General features: G+C 41.1%; 1 protein-coding gene across 3 annotated transcripts in view; it reads left to right on the top strand.

The window, feature by feature from the left end:
• Nucleotides 1–11,713: 11,713 nt before the first annotated feature.
• The window catches only part of SLC39A8 (solute carrier family 39 member 8), an 82,714-nt gene continuing 78,578 nt past the window's right edge, over nt 11,714–15,849 (top strand). Inside the window, exons 1-2 of one of the 3 annotated variants that reach the window (XM_032333022.1) lie at nt 11,714–11,821; nt 12,552–13,003. In XM_032333022.1, coding sequence (XP_032188913.1) covers nt 12,785–13,003 — 219 coding nt within the window. In that variant the 5' untranslated portion in view covers nt 11,714–11,821; nt 12,552–12,784. Of the gene's footprint in view, nt 11,822–11,981; nt 12,121–12,148; nt 12,300–12,551; nt 13,004–15,849 lie in introns of those variants that run through there. The other 2 variants (XM_032333020.1, XM_032333021.1) reach the window with 2 other exon arrangements.

The following is a 15,849-nucleotide window of genomic DNA, read 5'->3' as shown; positions in this document are numbered from 1 at the left end:
TGGTTAAGAACATAAACTCTATGTGAAGCAATATGGCGAAGGCAATGAATTAAATTCCCAAATATTGACCCACTAGAATTGCAATGCCAGGTAGTAGTCATTCAAGACAGATTATATGACCAAAATAACATCTCTAAGGAAAAGATGTCATTTGGCCAATTACACACGAATCGGATGATGCAGTGAAAACATTGTTATCTTCACTGTGGGTTCTACCAGATGGGCCCCACAGACCAGATTGCCTCAGAGAGGTTATATCTTTGTAGTAACTTTGACTTTGAGAGAGCAAATTATAGATGTGATTTTTGTTGATGGCATTGAAGCTGCAGCCATCAATATTGAGTTTGGTTTTTTTTTTTTAGATATTTATTTATTTGACAGACAGAGATCACAAGTAGGCAGAGAGGCAGGTAGAGAGAGGGGGGGAAGCAGGATCCCTGCTGAGCAGAGAGCCCGATGTGGGGCTCAATCCCAGGATCCTGGGATCATGACCTGAGCTGAAGGCAGAGGCTTTAACCTACTGAGCCACCCAGGCGCCCTGAGTTTTTGTTTTGTTTTGTTTTGTTTTTTTTTGTAAAGATTTTACTTATTTATCAGAGAGAGAGAGAGAGAAATAGCGAGAGCAACTATGAGCAGGGAGGGAGAAGCAGCCTCCCCACAGAGCAGGGAGCCTGATGTAGGACTTGATCTCAGGACCCCAGGGTCATGACCTGAGCTGAAAGCAGACGCTTAACCTGCTGAGCCACAATATTGAGTTCTATAGTGTCAGCAGGGAGATATCTGAGTAAAATATGACAGTGATATAAATGTTCTCTAATTATCTTAACAGCCAGGCATCTCTGAACCTACTTTAGAAATGGTTTTGATATGATCTGGTCTGTGCTGGTACCCAACCCCATTCTTTGGTTCTATATCTACAACAGATCTGCGGGGCAGTGTCTGCAGATGGTGAAGCTGTGGCATACCTCTTCCTTTTCTAACCCAGCTATTTTGTAGTTGATTCTCCAGAGTTGGCCTAATAGAGCCTTACAAACCTCTTTTGAAGTAAAAGAGCAGAAAAGACACAGTTTTATCAACTTCACTTTCTCTCTGACCTCTCTAGATGATCAATTTATTTTGGCTCCACGTTTGTTCCAAGATTTTTCTGAGTCTTTGAAAATTCAAATCCTAGAATCACAAAATGATGAAGAATAAAGTAGGTGGAGACCTAATAGAAATGATTTTGCATTAGAAAGATTTAAAACTTGAGCATGATATTGGTAAAGTCCTTTTTATATTAACTTTCAGTGGGTTAAGTAGGAAGAAACAACTTGAACAACTTGGAGAAGTTACTTATTCCAATTTTAGATATTTTAGATGAAATACTTTAGATTATTTTAGATTGTTAGTTTTATTTAGATTCTAATTAGATTTATTAGTTTTATTTAGTTTTTAAATATTTTATACTATTTTAGATTAAAACTCTCTAAAGTAATTATTATTCTTATGTAATATTTTATTTTATCTTATTATTTTTTAAGAGTCTAGTGATTCTTCACTTCCATATAACACTCAGTGTTCATCACAAGTGCCCTATGTATACTTATATAATATTTTAGATAAAAACTTGCAAAGTGGTAACTGTTTAGAATTTTGGGGGTCACTTATTATATCTTAATCATTTAGATTTTAAGGTTTTAGTCTACCTTTTTCCTTTGCATGTAGGTGGGAACAATTGAATTGCAGTTGGAAAGTTTTATGGAGCATAAAAATTCTGGCCTTTGGGGATTTTCTCCTACTATGTATTGAGTTTGCTATCTCAGTTTTTATTCTTAATGTGAGTCTATAATTAGCCCTGTAAATAAGGGAAATTAAAGGAAACCCCACATACATGAAATCCACAATGGGAAAATCTCACCCCATCTTAACATTGGCTTTTCAATAAAAAGCTGTGGATATCCTCATTCTACTCAACTCTCTAGCTTTTCATTTTGTTATTGCTGTCTTAACATCAATATTGAACATTTAATTGTGAAATTTTTTTTTCAGATTTAGAGAATATAAAAACATTATAAAGAAAAAATTTTACGTTACTACCATCTAGAGATGATCCATGCGGATAAATTTATGTGTGCAAGTCTTTTCTCTGTGCACATTTATTAACTTCTTTTAAAAAAAAAAGAACTCAAGCTCATTTAAAAAAAAATAAGAGGATCTCAGCAACATTTTCACATAACATTTAAAATAATGCCATTAGGGGCGCCTGGGTGGCTCAGTGGATTAAACCTCTGCCTTCAGCTTGGGTCATGATCTCAGGGTCCTGGGATTGAGCCTCACATTGGGCTCTCTGCTCAGCAGGAAGCCTGCTTCCCCCTCTCTCTGCCTGCCTCTCTGCTTACTTGTGATCTTTCTCCCTCTGTCAAATAAATAAATAAATAAAATCTTTAAAATAATGCTCTCTTTAAAGAGCAATAGTAGCAGGGTGAGAGCTCAAATAATAAACCCTCACATTATCTTCAAAAGAAAAAACAGTTCAGAAATTGCTGTTTGGAGATTAGATTCCATTTTTAATACTAAAAGTAACTGGGAAGTGTCAAAGGAAATAACTTAACTAAGCATACGCAATCCATTTGATCAAATTTATATCATTATAGAATATCTCCCTCTAATGCAAGCTGGTGCAACCACTCTGGAAAACAGTGTGGAGGTTCCTCAAAAAACTGAAAATAGAGCTACCCTATGACCCAGCGATTGCACTACTGGGTATATATCCTAAAGATACAAACGTGGTGCTCTGAAGGGGCACGTGCACCCGAATGTTTATAGCAGCAATGTCCACAATAGCCGAACTATGGAAAGAACCTAGATGTCCATCAACAGATGGATGGATAAAGAAGATGTGGTGTATATATACAATGGAATACTATGCAGCCATCAAAAGAAATAAAATCTTGCCTTTTGTGACGATGTGGATGGAACTAGAGGGAATTATGCTTAGCGAAATAAGTCAATCGGAGAAAGACAACTATCATATGATCTCCCTGAAATGAAGAAGTGGAGATGCAATGTGGGGGAGTGGGGGGTAGGAAAAGAAAAAATGAAAGAAGGTGGGATTGGGAGGGAGACAAACCATAAAAGACTCAATCTCACAAAACAGGCTGAGGGTTGCTGGGGGGAGGGGGGACGGGCGAGAGTGGTGGGGATATGGACATTGGGGAGGGTGTGTGCTATGATGAATACTGTGAAGTGTGTAAACCTGGTGATTCACAGACCTGTGCCCCTGGGGATAAAAATACATTATATGTTTATTAAAAAAATAAATTAAAAAATTCCTCATATTAGTGAGATCATATGATTAAAAAAAAAAAAAGAGTATCTCCCTCTATTGTCCTTCTTTTCTCCTCCCCTCATATTCACAAGTGACAGAGAATCAATGGTGGAGAAGGAATCCATCTAAACTCTGTTTTCCTTGAATGAGCACTGGGATAACAAAACTTTCTTCTTCTTTAAGAGAGAAACCTAGGCAGTAGTTACGGGGCTTTGGGATAAAGTACTACTATTCCTGCTTGTAATAAGCTTAAAGACTCATGGTGCTTTTGTGTAAGTAAATATTTAGGCTTCTTTCAACATGAGTTTTTCTCATATCTAATTGAGTTACCAAACTTCAGTGGAAAATATATTTTTCTGTTACAAAAAAGAGCAAACTTGGTTTGGATAGCTTGAGTTAAGAAATAACCTGTGGAGATCCTAGAAGACACCGAAGGGCCATCAGTCATCCCTTGGTTGTCCATGCATTACTCCTGACAAGCCATTTCTAGAGACTGTGCCTATAACATAAAAAACCTAGGATATTCGTAAACCCATAATTCTCTCAGTGGCATCAGATCTTATGTCTGGGGAATATTTCTTCTATTGTCAATACAAGTTGAAAACTACTCTACAGTCCTTAGGCCATTAGGACATGTTATTTTTGGACCGGATGTTTCCTGTGTATTGTAACCATTATCTTTCCCTGTAACATCTATCCTGCTTTTATTTTATTTTGTGTAAATAATGCTTTATTCTGAGTACATTTATCTACATTAAGACTTTTACCTAAGAATGGATCATATTTAAGGATAAAGCCACAGGTATCAAAGCTTGGTTTTTCATGTGTGTGTGCCAAGAATAACGTTCCTCCTTCTGAAACGTACAAAACAAAGGCATCAAAACAAGAAATAGAACTAGAAAACATTAAAGTTTCTTTGATAAAGTGACAAACTCCATCCAAGTTAAAGAAAAAAACAACAAAAAACAAGCAAGCAAGCAAGCAAGCAAGCAAGCAAGCTGTGTTTTCTACAGTGAGCTCTCTGGACCCTGCTCTGGCCCTGTAGAGAAGGACTTCTCTTTCAGGAGAAGGTGGGCTATCTGGCGTGTTTGGTGCTGTTGTGTGTGTGCCTTAGAGAGACAAATCGTGTCACAATGCTGTAAACTGTGCTGAAAATGACATCTCAGTCCGGTTTGGCTCATTTGGCATTTTTTAAGTTTTCCTTGGCTTTGTGGTTTACGAAATGCTTTTATTTGTATTCTCTCAATGAATTCTTATAATGACCCCTGGGATCCCTGGAAGAACTAGGAACTCCAACGACATTGATGACAAAACTGTTCTCATGTTTCAGTTAGAAGGAGAACTCAGATCTTCTGATTCTTATTTCACTTTTTCTTCTTCAATGCCTTGCTGCCAGGAGACCATGGGTGGGAGTAGTTTCCAGGTGTGTCGCTTGGGAATCATGGAGCTCTCTCCAACAGGGTTTCACCGCCTTGTCAGGAGTCCTCCATGAACGTGCAGTGAGAGCACTTCTCGTTCAGCAAGAATGTGGTGTGAGTGAGTTTCTGGAAAAAAGACCAGAAGTGAAGCTGGTCGAGAGGATTCTACTAGCGCAGGCATGGAAGAGACGACACTTAGTATTTTGTTTTCATACTTCCAGTGGTCTCATTTAAATTCTTAAGTGGAAAATGTTTTGTGAACTGGAAAAGCCAGTGATAGGACTGGCGCACGCACACACACACACACACAGACACAAAAAGCAAACAGTCAATTATCATATTTTAATTAGTAATTTTTTATATTTTAAAGGGAACAGGAGATCCTGGGATTAGGAGATGTGAAGGAAGGGAAGGCAGAGAAGAGGGTGTGGGTCCCAGGCAGTAAGGGGCTGAGAACCCAGAGGAAAAAAGTGTGCTGTGTTATAGTTTCATTCTATAATTTTGCCTATGGCTAAAGCTTTGTTCTCAGTTCTTATCTTGAAAACAAAATTCTTAATTGTGCCTACACGATTATGTTTTCTTTTTTTTTTTTAAAGATTTTTTTTAAATTTATTTATTTGACAGACAGAGATCTCAAGTAGCAGAGAGGCAGGCAGAGAGAGAGAGAGAAGGAAGCAGGCTCCCTGCAGAGCAGAGAGCCCAATGTGGGGCTCGATCCCAGGACCCTGGGATCATGACCTGAGCTGAAGGCAGAGGCTTTAACCCACTGAGCCACCCAGGCACCCCATGATTATGTTTTCCAGCAGCTCAATTTCAATCAAGCTTTGGAACTGTGAGCCTCAAATTTTGGGAGAGTTGAGATACGGGTAGTACCTCTCCTGTGGAGACTTACTCATGCCTGCTGTTCAGCTTGCTCCATTCCCCCATCAAAGACCTGGGGCTATTCTGGATTCATAGAGTAAGAGGTTGGATGCCTTTTGGTGCTCTTTTTATAAATCTGTGCTATTTTTACAGGCGTTTTGTGATACAAAGAAGCATGCTGGCTACACAGCATGGGATCTTTGTGTCTGCTGCTCAGGACTGTCCCCACTGGGCACATGGAGACGCATTGACTGATTCTAACCCCCCATCTTAGAGGCCACCCACCCTTCTGCCACTATGTATAGTTTGATAATTTTTTGTTCCTTTAATTATAAAAGATATACCTTTTAAAAAATTCAAACACCATAAAAGCATGTGAAGAAAAAGGTATGTTTTCTTTATTCTTCTTTCTAGAGAAAGATATTCTTGCCTTCGAATCCCCTGTTCTCCAAACCTGCTCCTTAGGAGAAAAATATTGTAAACAGCTTGGTGCATGTTTCCCTAGACTTTTGTTAAGTGCAAACATAACACACGTGCATACACACACACACACACACACACACACACACACACACTGCTGTTTGTTTTACAACATATTCTGTTCTTACTGCTTTCATTAATTTACTCAACACCTTTCCATGTTAGTACATATACATTTTTCAAAAATTTTAACAACATGATAAAAACTGTCTAGAATTACAAAGTACAAAAACCATGGTGAGGTCCTGCTGGGTGAGCTGAGCTGAATGGGAGCAAAGGGCTTTGGGTTATTGGTCCATTAGACAAGAACTCAAGAAAAAGAAGGAAGAAGAGCCAAGAAAAACAAAGGCTAATATAATTTGTTTAATTTACTCAAATTAAAGTCACACGGGTATTATTTTTAAAACATTGACTGGCGGTTTTTTATTTTTTAAGATTTTATTTATTTGTCAGAGAGAGAGAGACCGAAACCATAGCAGGGGGAGCAGCAGGCAGAGGGAGAAGCAGGCTCCCTGCTGAGCAGGGATTTCCCAATATGGTGCTCGATCCCAGGGCCCTGGGATCATGACCTGAGCCAAAGGCAGACACTTAACTGACTGAGCCACCCAGGCACACCTATTTTTTATTTTATTATTATTTTTTTAAATGGTAAAATGGAGAGAAGCGGATTCGGGCCTATATTGCAGTCTAAATGTGTTACTTTACTATTTCATTTGACTCTCTTGAACTTTCTCTTCCTTACTCAAAACGCGACCAGATTAGACTTGATGGTATTCATGGTTCTTTCTATTTCTGACTAGTGCTTTAATTTCCTGGGGGGAAGAAACAGAACCAAAACAAAACCACCTCAAGATTTCTGTTAGCTATAAAGCAGTCTTTTGTTCCAAGGCATTCTTGGTGCTCTTTTCCATTTCTCAGTGGCACCTCACTGGGCTGATTACGCAGGTCACATTACCCTACCATGTTAGCTTATAATAATACTGACATTCTGTTTTATAGTTTATAAAAAGTCTTCACACACCTTATCACATCTGATTCTCACAGTTATTTGGTGACATAGATTGCACAGATATTATTTTAATCCCCATTTTCTAGATTAGGAATTTAGTTCACAGAGGACTTGCAGAAATCGGATTCCTGGCTACACTGTAGCGCTGTTGGCTGAACAGACATATAAACACGTATGATATGGACAGAGTCATTACCTTACTCTTACTTGCGATTTATGTGTGGCATGTTTGTAATCATGAGGAATGGATATTATTTGGTGCTTATAGTATAGGAAAAAGGAGGCTTAAATTCACTGAGGAGATTTTTTTTTTTTTTTAACCACAGATGACCATAAAGAATCTTTTGGAGCACCAGTAGATGAAGTCATCTTTGACCCAGTGGAACTTGGAGAGTTTTTTGGGTTCTGTTAGATGCTGCTTTATGCTCCAGACTCTCCAGTTCCAAAGAATGCCTTGTGGTTCTTTTTGCTCTTTCAGGTCTCTCAGCACTTTAATTTTTTAAAAAATTTTATTTTCATGTTCCTCAGCATTTCTTCATCTTGCAATGTGCTTCCACTCTTTGTTTTCCTCCCAAACTTCTACTTTTCCTTCAGGCTCAAGGGTTACCTGCTCTATCAATTACTTGCTCAGCATCTTCTGCAAATATAGGAGCTTTTATCTCTCTCTATCGCAACCTTTAAAATTACTTCACTACGGCAATCATCTTACTTCTCTCTAAACTGAACTACAAGCTTCTTAAAGCTAAGCTAAAATGCATCCTTTCATTCTTGTATCCCCAGACAGTATGGATTGTGATACAGATGTTAAAAATACGTATGAAATGAATAAACTGATTTCGCTGAATATTATAAAGTTGGGATTTTAGCAAAACTTTTAGATTTGATTTCTACGTAATTTGTTGTGGGAACTTCCTATCTTTCATACTCATTGTTTTATTTTTTAAATTTTGAAGCAATAACAAACTTACAGAAAAGATGCAAGTGAAGACCTTTCCTCACTGAACCATTTGAGTGTAAGTTGCTGATCTAATGCTCCATTATCTTGGAATACTTTATTTTTATTTATTTATTTTTAAAAAGATTTTATTTATTTATTTGAGAGAGAGGGGGAGAGAGAGAGAGAGAGAGAGAGAGAGAAAGCACAAGCAGGAAGAGAGGCAGAGGAAGAAGCAGGCTCTAGGCTGTGCAAGAAGCCCAAAGTGGGACTTGATCCCAGGACTTTGGGATCATGACTTGAACCAAGGCAGTTGCTTACCCGACTGAGCCTACCCAGGCACCCTCTTGGAAACTATAATATGTATTTTCTACATTCTTTGACCACTTTCTTGTCTTCAAGCACAATGAAAGACTCCAGGGTTAGCTTGTGCTTTGCCTGCCTGGAGTCAAACCTTTCTCTAAAGAGCTCTGGTTCTTATTAGTGAATAAGTTTTATTTTATTTTTAAAAGCTTTATTTTTACTTACATAATCTCTACACCCAACATGGGTCTCAAACTCATGATCCCAAGATTAGGAGTCCCATGCTCTTCCAATTGAACCAGTCAGCCACCCCCTGAGAATAGTTTTTAGAAGCCAAGCTGAGGGTCATTGGTATTCTCATTGATTGCTGTTAGGGCATCACTGTTTCCGGGACCTGCCAGTGGACAGAGCTAGGGTGCTTTTTCAACTATAGTGAAAACCATGAATTTGCAATGACATCTCCAATTCCAAACCAATGGCATGGGTTCGTTCTAAATTTTCTCCCTCTCTGAGTTTGCAAATTCCTTCCTTGACAGTGAGAAAACTGGCTGCAATTATTATCTTTATTTACTTGTTTAATGAATCCTTTTATGTATAATCAATTTTTTCTTTCTGCTGCCATTTTCTTCCCCCTCATTCCTTCCCTGTCTTGCTTGGATTCTGACACTCTATGATTCTGGGCCCCAAATTCATATGAGGGGTTTTCCCCACACATATCTGAGCAATTTTCAGACACTAGCTGAGTGTCACACAATTAATTCCATCATACCAACTCATCATATCTGGGTGCTGACATTCGTGCTGGGTGTATGCACACACTCTTGTTGTCCAGAAATAAATGCCCACTAAGGAGGTATCTTCTGATTTTCCATGTTCCCTCTACATCTGGACACCTTTGCCACCCTGCGTGGGCTACAGCTGCCCACATCAAATTTCCCTCCTACTTGGATACCCTTTTTCTCTTGTTCAGGTTCCAGCACCCCACTGTGACTGCCCTCCACACAGCTACTATTTATCTATGCTATGCTCCACTTCATGGCTTTAAGACTGGAGGGAGCAGAAGAGAAGGGAAAGGGGAGAGGGATGTGTTGTCTCTTAGATTTGCTTATTAGTCATTCTATAGAGAAATGAATGCATGCGAAAGTTTAAGAGAAGCCCATTTGCTCCTTATTTGCAATAGTAACAAAAGATGTGGACTGGGAAAAATTTGAAGCTATTAGAAAAAATAAGACTTGACTTTAAATGCCCTTTCAGTCAGTTAAGCATCTGCTTTCCACCCAGGTCATGATCCCAGGGTTCTGGGACCAAATCCTAAACTGGGCTCCTTGCTTAACAGGGAGCCTGCTTCTCCCTCTGCCTGCCACTCCCCCTGCTTGTATTCTCACTCTCAGTCTCTCTCTGGAAATAAATAAAATCTTTAAAAAAAAAAAATGTACTTTCCATTGGCGAATTTTTTTTTTTTTTTTTTTAAGAGAAGAGAAGAGGGGCCCAGGGAGAGAATCTTTTTTTTTTTTTTCCGCCTTAAATATTCGCTTATTTATTTATTTATTTATTTAAAAGAAAGAGAAAGAGCACAAGTTGGGGGGCAGAGGGAGGTGGATATGCAGACTCCCCCTTGAGCTGGGAGCCCACGAGAGGAGAGCTCAATCTCAAAACCCTGAGATCATAACCTGAGCCCAAATCAAGAGTCAGACCCTTACCTGACTAAGCTGCCCAGGTGCCCCTGGGTCAGTGAACTTTTATTTCTCTTCTAGGAGTTTCATGTTTTGTTCTGAAAGATGACTCCTAAATTAGACATTTAGAAATAAGGCTGGAGTGGATACTTGTTCTTCTATCCCAATTTTCCTGTTTCATAGATGAAGGAATTGAACCTGTCACCCAATTTCATAGGTGAATTGTCAGAAAGACAAAGCGTCTTTTAGTATCCTGGCTGGACTTCCTGGCATGCTCCCTTAAATATTATCATTTGAAATTACTAAACCTCTCAGGCAAAGTTTTGAGAGAAATTATAGTTATTAACATTACACTTTATATTTTAAACTGGAAGTCTTTTTTTCAGTAATGATATTGCTGAAAGAATGCCATATTTTGAGCCCTAAAATCTTATCTGAGTAGTACTTTGGTGATTATATTTCATTAGAGTGGAAGATCTAGAAATTAGCTTTACCGGTTTGGTAGTTAGTAACTTGTAATTTTCTGAATACTCTCTCTTAATTGCATCCTTAAATTATATTAACTGCATTTGGTAAAATTGCCGAGCAAGTTGATTATTACTTATTTTACTGTTTATTGTCTTTTGGTGTTGATGGGCAGGCAAAATGTATATATATATAGATGTGAATGGCTAATACAAAAATTTTATTTAAAAAAATCCACAATACAAAATTGGTATTAGTTAAAATCCATTTATATTTGTGGAAAATCCAACATCTTATCAATGTTGCACTTCAGGCTGGGAATAAACAGCTTGCTGGATGTGATGAACCATCTGAGCATTCACTAATTTCTAAGAAGCACCTTGAGTAACTGAGATCAAAAGGAAAAATAACGGTGACATGAGTTTTCTTCTGGCCCTTGGGTGAGATATTTGCCCTTTATGTACCATTATAATTTCATAAATTATTACTAATAAATATACAGATTTTATAATTGGAAGGGACACACCATCAAGATCATTTTGCTCATCTCCCTCCAAGACAGGAATCCTTCTCTCACTCACCTGTGGGGTTGAAACACTCGCGATCTTGGGGAAATCACTACCTCCCAAAGCACTTGTGCTTCATATTCTGCGGAAACCTTCCTCTTGGTGACTTTGCCCTGTTACTAGTCAGAATACAGCTAAACATTTTCCATAGGACAGCCCTTCGGTTATGTCCACCTAGAACCTTATCCCTCTGGAATTTTCTCTCTTGTCTCTATTTTTCACATTTACATTTAAGTTCCCCTTCCACATCTCCTTGCCTTTTTCTGCACTTAGGATATCTTAAAATCTGCTGTTTAAAATCTGCACTTAGTATCTCTTAAAATCTGCTGTGCACTCTGAGCCGAGTGAAAGGCAAGAACAATTTGAATTTCTTATTGTCCTTAGCCATGTAGCAGCGAACCAAGATTTACTTTATTTCGGGACAATTATATCCACTAGACACAACCTTTGTCCCCAAACACCGCATTCACTTTGCACAAGCTTGTTGATCTCACACCTAAGTCAGCTTTTCTTGAACCCTCATTTGAACAAACAAACATTCATTCTGATCTGCGGATATCCTGTGCGGCGTCAGGAAGGGCCGACCTGGGCAGTGCAGGCTCAGTTCGCCCGCCACCACGCTGGAGATCTGGTTTCCTTTTTTTCCTCGGAGTTTACCAAGTAACACAAAAAAGCAATTCCTGCTAATCTCTTAGACAATGCATGGGGTGACTCTATTCCAGGAAGCTGGTTTCATCAAGGTAACAAAAGAGACCACCGAGACCAGAAAGGAGGCTGGGGACACCGACACAAACGTGGCATTCAGGTAACCCCCCGGGGTGAGGGTGGAGAGCCCTGTCCGGTGAGGAATGCGCCAACGCCAGCGGCTCTGCGCCCCGGCGCGGACGAGCGCGGGAGTTCGGGCTGGGGGAGTGCGTGTCACCACGTGCCAGAGAGGCGGGGACAGGGCCCGCCTCTTATCTGTAAAGGGCGTAGGGCCGGATCTTGGAGTTTCAGAGCTGACTAGCCAGAGATAGTGTTGAGAGAGAGACAGAGAGAAAGAGAGAAAGACTGAGACTCACGTGGACACACTCAGAGACGCAGAGACAGAAACAGACAGGCGAGGTGAGAGATTAGCAGGCTACGGTTTGCCAAGCCCAGCAAAGAGGTCTGGGAGAGGGAGGGTCCCGCAGAGACGCAAAGTCCAGGACTCCGGAGGGGCTATTTCCTGCAGCTCCGTGGGGACTGTCTCACGCCGTCTAAGTTTGCTCTGAGGGAATTTAGCCCCAAGACAGGAAGAAGAGGTGGGGTTCTCTAGTGAGAGCGGTTTTCGTTCTTCCTTCCTAAAGAAATTGTTTGGTTTGGGGCTTTATCCAGGAGGAACCTGTGTCACCACGCTATGCAAATCCTGGGACGTTTGCAAACCTGGCTCGGGAGCAGTTGGCCCCCTGCCTGGCTGGGCGTCCCAGGGCTCCCGCAAGGCCCTGCTCCCGGGGTTGGCCGGTGGGTGGCCCGCTGGCCTTTATCTCTGTCCCCCTTTGTCCTCTTTATCTTAGGCTCTCCAGGAGGCCCGGGGGCCCACTCAGCTTATCGCTCCCCACCCCCGCTCCACCTGCATTTCAATGCCCCGCAGGTCGCGGGCTGCTGCTCTTCCGAAGGCGGCGGAGGACCAGGGGCGCCCTCGTCACCGCTGACTCGGACCCGCGTGGACCACGCCTGATCGGTGCGCCCAGAGCGTCCCGGTGCGCTTCAGCCCGTTTCAGGTCCTCGAGAGGCAGCCCCGGCCGGGATGGTCCCGGGCCGGGCGGTGGCCGGGCTCCTACTGCTGGCGGCCGCGGGCGTCGGAGGCACGGCGCTGGGGCCCGGGCTCGCCTTTAGCGAGGATGTGCTGAGCGTGTTCGGCGCGAATCGGAGCCTGTCGGCGGCGCAGCTCGCGCGCCTGCTGGAGCAGCTGGGAGCCGCCCCCCAGGAGGGTGTCGCCGAGCCCGGCCGGCTGCACTTCAACCAGGTACGGCGGGGGCCCCCCGCGGCCCTGCCAGGCTCTCGGTGGCGGTGAACTTTCATTTGTATGAGAACACTCTTTGTTTGGGAGAAGTGAGGAAGGCAGAATAGCGTGGCATTTTTCAAGCGTGAGGCGGTGACTCATGGGTGGCACTTGGTTTTCACCACACTGGGCTTTTCTTCCACCGGGCTTTTATAAGCTGGTGGTGTTGAGGGAGCTAGAAGTGGCAGTTTTACTCCTGATGAGCTGAGAGGTCCCACGCTTGTGGTTATACAATTTCAGAGAAGAGTTTATTAAGTAGTTGAGGGCTGGAAGCACCTTATGAGGTGCTTTTCTATTGGAACGGCGGACCTAAATCTTCCTTGCAAAGATAATGGCTCACAACCCGCTCTCATCAACAGTTGCTTGATGGGGAAGAACTGCCAAGGAGATACGATGGGTTGTCTTTCCTGGGTGGGTTTCACGAGGCTTATAGAGCTGGGGGGTCCATTGCACAGAGATCAGGAAACAAAGGAGGCCCTGACCAAGATCACATACCCAGTTGGTGCCTGGACAGGGCTTAGAGCCTTTGTTTTTAATCATTGGTCAGGTCAAGTGTTTGATTCTAATTTTCATTCAAAATAAAAAATGTATTTCTCAGTATGTATACACAGTATTAGCTAGACATTCGGTAAGGCCTAGAATACAAGGACAGCCATGAGCTACCTGGGAGAATTTTAAGGTCATACCTATTAGTAAGTTTCCAAAAAAAAAAAAAAAAAAAAGGATGCCATTATAGATTCCTAGTCACCTCCATAATAAAATACTCTGTGATTGAGTATTTCTTAAAACTTCAAGGTAGGCAAAATCATCCTTCGCAGAAGTCCTCACCACTTCTAAAAATTTAGTTCACTCAGTGCTTTGATTTTTTTTTTCCTTCTGCTCTTGTTCCAGTGACAACTGATGATGAATGGCAGTATGCAGTATTTTGCATAGTGTTTGCCACTTCTGGGCGATATGTTAGTTTCTCTTAGAAAAAGTGTTTGTTTTCAGATGTTTTGGGAAATACTGCATACTATGTATTCTCCACTCAGGAATTTAGGATCCTGATATCCTAAGATACCTAATCTTAGATGCCAGATAGGGAAACTTTAATCAGGTGAAATCCTTGCTAATAAAACTATAGCTAGGTTGGCATTCTTTTTATTAGAAATATCTTACCTCAATTAAAACATAGACTAATTGGGAAATAGAACTTTCTGATACCATGGGGGGGGGGAGTGGGGGAGAGGGGGAGTTAGAGAGCAACCTGCCTTTGATCTAGAAGGGTTTTATGGTCTGCTTATATAAGTTCTTTAGTAAACCATGTATAGTTCCCGTTCTGGCATGATACTGCCTTTGGTTTAATGTCTGAGAACTTCTGTGTTGGAAGACTGAAATGCTCCCATAGTATATAGCTATTTTAGAAAATAAAGCAAACACCTTCCTAAGTATTTTCTGTCTAGTTGCAGTCTCATTTCAATTAGGGGAAATAGCTGACTGAAGTATTCTAGGAGGAGTAGGGGCGGTCATATGCCTGCAAAGGAGTGTGAGGATTTCGCTTGCAGCTGCGTATCTGAGGTCCACACATTGTTTTCACTTAAATTATCTCCTTATCATGTCTGGAGGGGTAGATGAATTATAAAGTGACAAAAGACCCCTGAACCATCTGTTGGCAAAGACACTGGAAAATATGCCTAAATTTTTCAGGAAAATCAGATAACTTTATTAGCGATATGATCCCTGGTTATGAGTTAAGTTGGATGCCTCAATAAGTAAATTATAGGTATGTTGACACCTTGTTTCTTATTCTCATGTTTGCATATTTAACTGCCTTCATTATGGCATCTGTGGGCATCAAAAAGAGGAAGAAGCTCATAATTACTTTGGAAACAAAGGCAAGCTGAGGATAAAGTTTATCATGTAATCAGGCCTAACAAACATCAACTAAAAAGTTCTAAAGAAAACAATAGTCATCAGTTAAACGGTGACAAATGAAATGCCATTATAGAGAATCTACTAATTTGCTGGCATTCAAATCTGCTGCAGCAAGACACCATCCAATTTGGAACAAGATTTAGAACTATTAATATCTCTATTTTTAAAGAAAGACTTATTTATGATTTGAGAGAGAGAGAGAAAGCAAAAGCACAGCACACATGAGTGGGAGGGACGGAGGGAGAGAAAGAATCCCACATGGAGCCAGCACTGAGTGCAGAGCCCATTAAGGGGCTTGATCTCACCATCTCGAGATAGGATCTGAGCTGAAACCAAGAGTGGGCTGCTTAGCTAACTGAGCCACCCAGCTGGCTCTTAATATCTCTATCTTAAAGAATGCAACTTCAGTTTCCCCACCTGCCTTAAAGTAGAATAAATAATACATGGGACTGTTGTGAGAAGCCTGACTTTCTGACTTTGAATAAGGCTGGGAAAACAGAATTTATTTTGATGAGCCAGGGATTTATTGAATTTTCTGAGCGATCTATTTACAAATGACATTGTTCCTTTGGATGAGGGCTGTGATGTTTCTCAGGTCAGCTTTTCTCGAGTAATAGACTAATGTGCCGTGGAATTTTGTTAGACAGTTTTGGAAGGGGGTTTCTAACACCTTTTTTCAGTATCCCTACGTACTGTTAAATTAAGTTGTCAGTGTAGGAGATGAAAGTGGCCAGAGTTCAGACTGGAAGCTACAGAACAATTGAGTTTTATCTTTCTGCTTCTTGTGGTTACTGAGGGTACAAATAGCTGGTAGAAGAGTTGACCCCAGCAGTGAGAGGACGGAACTCTTTGAGCGAATTGAGTCTTTGGGGCCCCAGGATTGGGTGTAAGTCTGA

Source organism: Mustela erminea, chromosome 2 (assembly GCF_009829155.1).
Source record: "Mustela erminea isolate mMusErm1 chromosome 2, mMusErm1.Pri, whole genome shotgun sequence".
In the NCBI taxonomy this organism is placed as follows: domain Eukaryota; kingdom Metazoa; phylum Chordata; class Mammalia; order Carnivora; family Mustelidae; genus Mustela; species Mustela erminea.
The sequence above is the reverse complement of the archived record's forward strand: the minus strand, read 5'-3'. Positions and strand labels throughout refer to the sequence as shown.